At 43.3% G+C, this 7,960-nt stretch overlaps 1 protein-coding gene across 2 annotated transcripts; it reads right to left on the bottom strand.

Moving 5' to 3' along the window:
- Positions 1-890: 890 nt before the first annotated feature.
- LOC111981135 (protein YIPF5) lies at positions 891-6,636 on the bottom strand. 2 transcript variants are annotated; one of them, XM_024012295.2, is made up of 6 exons: positions 6,526-6,636; positions 4,951-5,073; positions 4,551-4,717; positions 1,755-1,900; positions 1,399-1,580; positions 891-1,159 (listed from the first exon to the last, which is right to left on the bottom strand). In XM_024012295.2, exons 2-6 carry the CDS (start codon positions 5,061-5,063, stop codon positions 997-999), a joined length of 771 nt encoding a protein of 256 aa, XP_023868063.1. In that variant the 5' UTR covers positions 5,064-5,073; positions 6,526-6,636; the 3' UTR covers positions 891-996. The 2 variants fall into 2 exon arrangements, with proteins under 2 accessions (XP_023868063.1, XP_023868062.1); XM_024012294.2 differs by having other exon boundaries at positions 6,535-6,635.
- Positions 6,637-7,960: the final 1,324 nt, after the last annotated feature.

Genomic DNA, 7,960 nt, shown 5'->3' with positions numbered 1-7,960 from the left:
TTCCTAGCCACCGTGCTTCTACACCTGCATTGCTTGCTGTTTGGGGTTTTAGGCTGGGTTTCTGTACAGCACTTTGAGATATCAGCTGATGTAAGAAGGGCTATATTAATAAATTTGATTTGACAGCACAGTAGGCTAGAGCCCTGCAGTGCGGTTAATGTGATCTTGAACAACAAAATATCTTATAATAAAATTAAAACCTCACAAATATCTATTCATCTTTTTTTATTTATTTTGGACATAACTTGAGTGTGTGCAGTGTTTACACAGCCGTGTCATCGCGCAGGCACTTTGACTGCTTAACGTTTATAATCACAAGCTGCATAACCAACACAGCCCTGGGAGGGGGCTGGAAAATACAATGGAGAATGCCACAAGGCAGAGCTTTGGTCAAGCGGCGCCTCATGTTTCAGCAATTTAAATTGTTCTAAGAAAGCACTAACGGGACAGAAAATGGAGTGAAAATGATTGCAGGTTTATAAAACACGTCTTTTCAGAGTTGTAAGGAGACCTCRGAGTAGCCAGATGTGTATGTATGAGTGAGAGGGCTGTTGATATAAGAGATAGATTAACTATGCAACAAGGTCTTATTCTAACAACTCAATTTCAAGTCACCGGCTTCAGTTGAATAAAAATGAAAATACCTGTGCAAAACATTTTCTGAAGGCCTCAAAGCTCAAATAAATCTTAGAAACAAAAACACAAACAGAATAAAGAACAAGTTTTACATTAAATATAAGATTGCAGTGGTCCGTGGATGGGTCTTTAGTCCTGAATCGAAAGGGTTTGGAATTGATACTCTACCACTGACCCCTGTCGGCGGGTGTAAAAGAGGAATGCAACTGACAGGGTTTCTGGCCACACCACTGCACTGTGATGGTGGGGGGGGGGGGGGGGGTGCAGCACAGCAGCTCTTCTTACTGGTCCTCAAGTTAGTTGGGTTTGCTGGGCCCTTTTCCTGCATGGTGTAGATGACAGACAGACGAAGGAGACAGTTCAGAAGACAGAGATGAGGGCAAACACCCCGTAGAGGAGGGCACAGGGGTACGCCACCAGAAGTTGCTGTCCGTCCATGGCCAGGGCCGAGATGAAGATCTTGGAAGCGGAGAAACTGCACCAGCCAATTATCGTGGCTGCGATGATTATTCCAAACATGCCTCTGAAAAAGGTCAAGAAAAGCCAGTTAGATCAGTTGGTAAATTGTTTGGTAAGAAATTGGGCAATTTAATTGTCCACAAACAAAGAGCATCAAAAGTCAGCCATTTTACAGTAGCAAAGGCTCATATTATGTTGTGCACCACCTGTCACTTAGACTCCACAGATCTGCTCTATATAATGTGACAGAGTGCCTTACTACACTGACCTAACATCTAGTCTCAGGCCCATGTTTGTTCTTACTGTAAAGAGAAGATGATTCCGAAGCTGGCAAGGAGGATCATGGGTAGCAGGCAGTAGCCCAGTACACTGGCGACACAGCCAAACGACACACCTGTCATGCTCATTAGGTTGAGGAGACAGTACATCCCCAGGCAGCCGATGACACTGATGCCATACACATAGCCAAACTGGATCTTTCCTGTCTGTAGCAGATAGACAGAGACAGGAACATATGGACAACTCATCAGCCATCTGCATTTACAGTCATTTCTTCCCAAGGCAGACAATGCTATTGCACACGGTATAATGACAAATACATACAGATACCATGTACGAGTTCAAGTGCTGTACTGCATCAGTAATAGAATAGTTCTTACCAGAAGTAAGGTGGCTCCGAAGGCCAGACAGAACACCATGGGCCCAGCCAGGTCAGTCTCGTTCATAATGTTACCATCTGCTGCCTTCATGGGGTGGAGCACTGTCAGGGTCTTCTGCCAGATGTGGTCAAAGTTAATGCCCAATTCTGTGAGGTAGAGCAAAAGCATGAAATTATATTAAAGCAATGTCAGATATAAGTGAAAGGGTTGGTTGAGAGAAGGGACAACTCATTCTTACAATATAGTCAGAAGAAAAGAGAATCACGCAATTCTCTATACCTCCTAGAATGACACTTTTTCAGTTTACAAAGGAAATTACAAGCCACAGAAACATTTATTTTGTATCAAGAGAACACTTCTTTCACTACGACACACCAATGTATCAGATGAATGCTCATCTCCAAAATAAGACCTTACTTGGGAGTAATTTATTAGCTTAGCAGGATGGCCCTGGTGATCCCTGACTGCTGACCCATTTAGTGCACACAACTGGGTCACTCTACTGGTTTAACTAGGTCTTCCTGTCACAGGGGAGGGCAACACGGACACATATCCCACTAAACCCATCATAGTGCTCCCCCATAGAGACGTATAGAAATCACAACGTTGCATCTGTCCCGTTATGGCATCTGAGCACATGGGCAGCGCCATTGAGGCCATCTCAAGTTTGAAGTAGTCAATTTTCTTCTACTACTTCTTGAGTAGGTAAACGCACAAAGGTACATAATGGAGTGTATTGCTTGAATAGGTATGAAGCCAAGGTTGGCGATTTACTGCCACCTGGATTCATGGAATGTTTGCTCACAAGTATAATTAATTGACTGATCCCTCCTGATGACCTGGATGGAATTATGTGATCCTTCCTTAAAACATAGGAAGTTCAACCCAGTTAACCACTTCAATATGGTGAAAGTCCTTAATGGGGCTGCCCATGCTAAAATTGGTTTTTGGGCACTGGAGTCCTCTATAGATCTTGATGTGCTCCCAAGCCAAAAGGATCTGACTCGTTCATTTCTCTAGTCGGAATGTGGACAATCAGAGCCCAGGGCGGTATATGGCTGGGGAAACATACTGTACCTCAACCTAGGGATGGAATACACTATATATACAAAAGTATGTGGACACCGCTTCAAATGAGTGGATTCAGCTATTTCTGCCACACCCGTTGCTGACAGGTGTATAAAATCGAGCACACAGCCATACATTCTCCATAGAAAAATATTGGCAGTAGAATGGCCTTACTGAAGAGGTCATCGCATTTCAAATGTGGCACCGCCATAGGATGGTGCCACATCATACAAGTCAGTCGGTCAAATTTCTGCCCTGCTAGAGCTGCCCCAGTCATAGGTAAATGCTGTTATTGTGAAGTGGAAAGGAGCAACAATGGCACAACCGCGAAGTGGTCGGCCACACAAGCTCACAGAACGGGACCGCCGACTGCTGAAGCGCATAAAACAATAGTCTGTCCTCGGTTGCAACACTCACTACCTAGTTCCAAACTGCCTCGAAGCAACGTCAACACAGAAACTGTTCGTTGGGAGCTTCATGAAATGGGTTTCCATGGGCGAGAAGTCGCACACAAGCTTAAAATAAACATTGTCAATGAAAAGCATCGGCTGGAGTGGTGGTGGAATAATGGTCTGGGGCTGTTTTTCATGGTCTGGGCTAAGCCCCTTAGTTCCAGTGAAGGGAAATCATAACGCTACAGCATACAATGACATTCTAGATGATTCTGTGCTTCCAACTTTGTGGCAACCGTTTGGGGAAGGCCCTTTTCTGTTTCAGCATGACAATGCCCCCGTGCACAAAGCGAGGTCCATACAGAAATGGTTTGTTGTGTGGATGGTGTGGAAGAACTTGACTGGCCTGCACAGAGCCCTGAACTCAACCCCAGACCATGTGTCCACATACTTTTTGTTCATGTAGTGTATGACGTACTCCTAATCATCCTGAAATTATAAAAGGTGAATCGAGAAGATTGAAATACAGCTAGTAAACTAAACTGCTGTTTTCGCCCGCATGCTAGGCTAGCTAATGCTATATCCACCCATTGGATTCCATGATAATGCAATGCCTAGGGTTGGGGTAAGTAGCTACCAAAAGTGTAGCTGAATCCGATGGGTTGCTTTAGCATTAGCTAACCTAGCATGTCGACAAAAACGGCAGACAAATATTTCAATCTTCTTGATTCACCTTTCATAATTTTGATTAGGAGCTATATTCAATCTTTTGCTGAATGGTTACAGATCGCACGATAGAAATGTAAAGGTAATTTCCGATTGAGCCGACATATGCAGCGTTAACCGTGCCTGCAGTCTCCACTAATGRGGGAACATTTCCATTTTAAACACGCTGTAACACAGAACTTCCGTGAGACAGATGAAATAGAGCCCTAGGAGTACAACGACATATTCCATCCCTGGATTGAGGAACGTTTCCCCAGCCATATACTGCGCTGGGCTCTGGCTGTCCATTTCCCGGCATAGCACTGATCCGACTCGAGAGAAATGAACGAGAGTCGGATCCTTTTGGCTATGTGATCCCCTGACCACTCATACCTTGAGAAATGTGTCTTCATTCCCCCAATCCCTAGTATGAAGCTCCTAATGCTTCAGAGTAAGTCAGAGGTAAAGATCAAATCTAAAAGCTTCACCTAGCTTCAACTAGCCAATCCTCTCAGAACAACAAAAGTGCTTAGGGAGGTAGAGGAAAAGGCTTGATTTGTGATCAAGCAATTGAGTTAGCATTCTTTACCACCCCTTTCCCTATGGAGTCTCACCACTTGGTTATCCTTACCCTCCAGCAGCGGGGGCTCGTCATCAAAGCTGCTGCCGTACATGGACTGTGTGGGGGAAGGTGTGAAGGCTGGTGTGGGCTGGTAGATCTGGCCTGTGTAGGGCTGCTGGGGTTGCATCATCCCTGGGGCTGAGTATCCCATCGGTTGGGAGTAGTCATACTGACCCCTGATGGGGAAACAGGCACACTTCTCAGAAAACCTTTATGGCTGGGTTAAAAACACTATGCCTCAAGCTAGTAAGCAACACATAGGGAACAATACTAACAAAACAGGCTGTTGAGAGAAATTGAGGGAAAATGCATTGTTTTCAAATTGTTGACAGGCATGTGTATTTTCAAAGCACAGTGAGTTACAGAGTAACTGGGGTCAATGCAAATTTAACAGGTTGACAAAACATACTGTTTGTAGGGGTCTTCTGTGTTACTGTAGCCATATCCAGCAGGTTGGCCTTGGTCATCTACACTGTAGCTGGACTGGTAGAAATCTGTGTTGAAGTTGTCAAACCCTGACATTTTTGACCGTCTGAAAAAATAAATAGTTAATGAGCATTGTACAGCTGGAAGAGAAAATTGTGTAAACAGTATTCAATTGATGGCTAGTTTAGCACCGCTTGATGCATTGGTATCTGGGAAGGAGATGGTTTGGGATGAGTTGGACAGCAGAGTGCTGGAAAAGCATCCAACAAGTCTTCAGTATATGGGAACTCCTTCAAGAGACTGTTGGAAAAGCATTCCTCATGAAGCTGGTTGAGAGAATGCCAAGAGTGTGCAAAGCTGTCAAGGCAAACTTTGAATATAAAATATATTTTGATTTTTTTAACACTTTTTTGGTTACTACATGATTCCATGTGTGTTATTTCATAGTTTTGAGGTGTAGAATGTATTAAATAGTAAATATATTGAACCCCTTAAATGAGTTGGTGTGTCCAAACTTTTCACTGGTTCTGTATGTAAATGTCAATTTTTATTTTGAATACATTGGCTAAAATATCTATACCTGTTGTTGCTTTGTCATTATGGGGTATTGTGTGTACATCGATGAGGGGAAAAAACGATTTAATWCATTTTAGAATAAGGCTGTAATGTAACAAAATATGGAAAAAGTCAAGGGGTCTGAATACTTTCCAAATGCACTGTATTTATGACAATGTAAAACAATACAACCACGCATGTAGATAGTACATTTAAAATCATCGAGGGTGACTTCCATTGTGGCGACTTCATACCCTTCCACAACTGACGTGTAGCACCCACGTTGGTGATGCCTCTACTGCTACTACAGCGCAAAAAGCCCACCACACATCAGTCTAGAACAGTAGTCATCTCCACTACGAGCTCTGACATTTTCAGAATGGGGGTCAGGTCTCATTGATCAAGCAGCCGGGGCTGAGATGCATCTTTTAAACGCAAACTTCAGCCAGCTATTTAGCGAAACCAGACAAGTCAACATGCCATCAGTCCTGCAACTCCGTGGATAACTAGGTGAGTTAACGTTAGCTAGCTAGCAAGCACGTTTGTTAAACATGTTGGGCAATATTTGATTAAATAATTTGCCGTCTAACGTTAGCTGGTTAGCTAGCTAGTTTACTAAAACTGGTATTTKACGTCAGCTAGCTAGCTAACTAGCCAAATGTATTCCAAGTTAGCTGGCTAACTGGATGCCTAACTAGTTTACGTAGACAATCAGGGTGGCTAGCTAACGTTGGCTAGRTAGTTAGAGCAGACTAATAAAGGAATGTAGCCTCGTAATTTACCCGACTGATTACCATACCACTGCACTACCTATAGTATAAGTCTGGAAATTATATCTAGTTACAATTGACATCCGTGCAGTTATAATGTAACGTTAACGTTAAGCTCGCGGGATCAGGCGGCTTCGCGACGCTAAAATGAATGTGGGCCTCGACACAATATTTAACCAAGCTATAAAAAAAAGTGTTTTACTATTACATGGATTTTACTAAGCAATACTAACCGCCGTTACCTGCAACGATGAACAATTCAACAATGGACTCCGCCAACTTCGTTGCTAGATACGTGTCAAGAGAAAACTAAAGGAATGTTTTTCCGGGTCTTCTTCTTCTATGGTATTTGGCGATCAGGAAATATACGTTAGAGGTGCATGGTGCCACCTACTGTGTGGGGTGAAAACTGGGGAACTTTAACGCAGAAAAACAGGGAAATAGGGAAAGGGTGAAAAAGGTTGGATGGGGAGCGTCGCTACTCATTTACCCCCCCCATTACCTCCATTCACAATTATGTCAAGTATCTTATATTTCTTGATGACTTGACTTGTACAATTTATCATTTATTTATAATGTATTGCCATTGCTTCCTCATTTGCACTTGCTCCTTCAACTATTACATTTACATTTACATTTAAGTCATTTAGCAGACGCTCTTATCCAGAGCGACTTACAAATTGGTGCATTCACCTTATGACATCCAGTGGAACAACCACTTTACAATAGTGCATCTAAATCTTTTAAGGGGGGGGGGGGGGTCAGAAGGATTACTTTATCCTATCCTAGGTATTCCTTGAAGAGGAATATTAGCACTGCCTCTGCATAGGAGACCTGGTGGACAGCCCGGATATTTGCTACTTCAACCTCCTTCGCTCTTACCGGGCACTCCTGGAAGTCGGGAGCATTGTATCCACTGATTCTTCCACGACATATTTATTCCATCTGCACAAACTTGCCATGTGGCTAAACATTTTACATTTAAGACACTACAATGGTCTATTCATGGTTTTGACCCTTTCTGCACTGCTCTCACCATGGAAACTTCAATCTGTCTCACTCGCACGGTACATTTCTGATCCCCCATAATTGAAATACTCCACTTTCTCCACCGAAACTACACACTCTTTTGTCCCATGCCCATCTGCACACCTCATAATCTCCCTCCTACATTCTGGCGCTTGAAACACTGTAGTGGATTCGGAAACAAAAACTCACACGACTTTATCCGGCAAACACTTTGCATCAAAACTCAAGACAGACTTGGTATCCTCAGTCTCTTGCTCACCACCGGGTCTGCGTTGCACCAAACGGCGTGTATCACAGACACCGGGGATCCCCATTGGGGATTGGGCTAGTAACTGAAAGGTTGCGAGATTGAATCCCCGAGCTGACAAGGTAAAAAATCTGTCACTCTGCCCCTGAACAAGGCAGTTAACCCACTGTTCCTAGGCAGTCATTGTAAATAAGATTTTGTTATGAACAAACTTGCCTAGTTAATWAAAAWWYAAWAWAAATTATCACTCCTTTCAGCTGTGCTCTGCTCCAGAGAGCAAAGCAGGACACAGATTTCGTCCTGAGGCTTGAAACGTGCAGTGCCCTCTCCATCTGAGCAGCAGACAAAAAAAAAAAATTATCAATAGAAGTTGACCGTTGAATATTTTGACC

The sequence above is a fragment of the Salvelinus sp. IW2-2015 genome, linkage group LG20 (assembly GCF_002910315.2).
Source record: "Salvelinus sp. IW2-2015 linkage group LG20, ASM291031v2, whole genome shotgun sequence".
NCBI lineage: Eukaryota > Metazoa > Chordata > Actinopteri > Salmoniformes > Salmonidae > Salvelinus > Salvelinus sp. IW2-2015.
The sequence above is the reverse complement of the archived record's forward strand: the minus strand, read 5'-3'. Positions and strand labels throughout refer to the sequence as shown.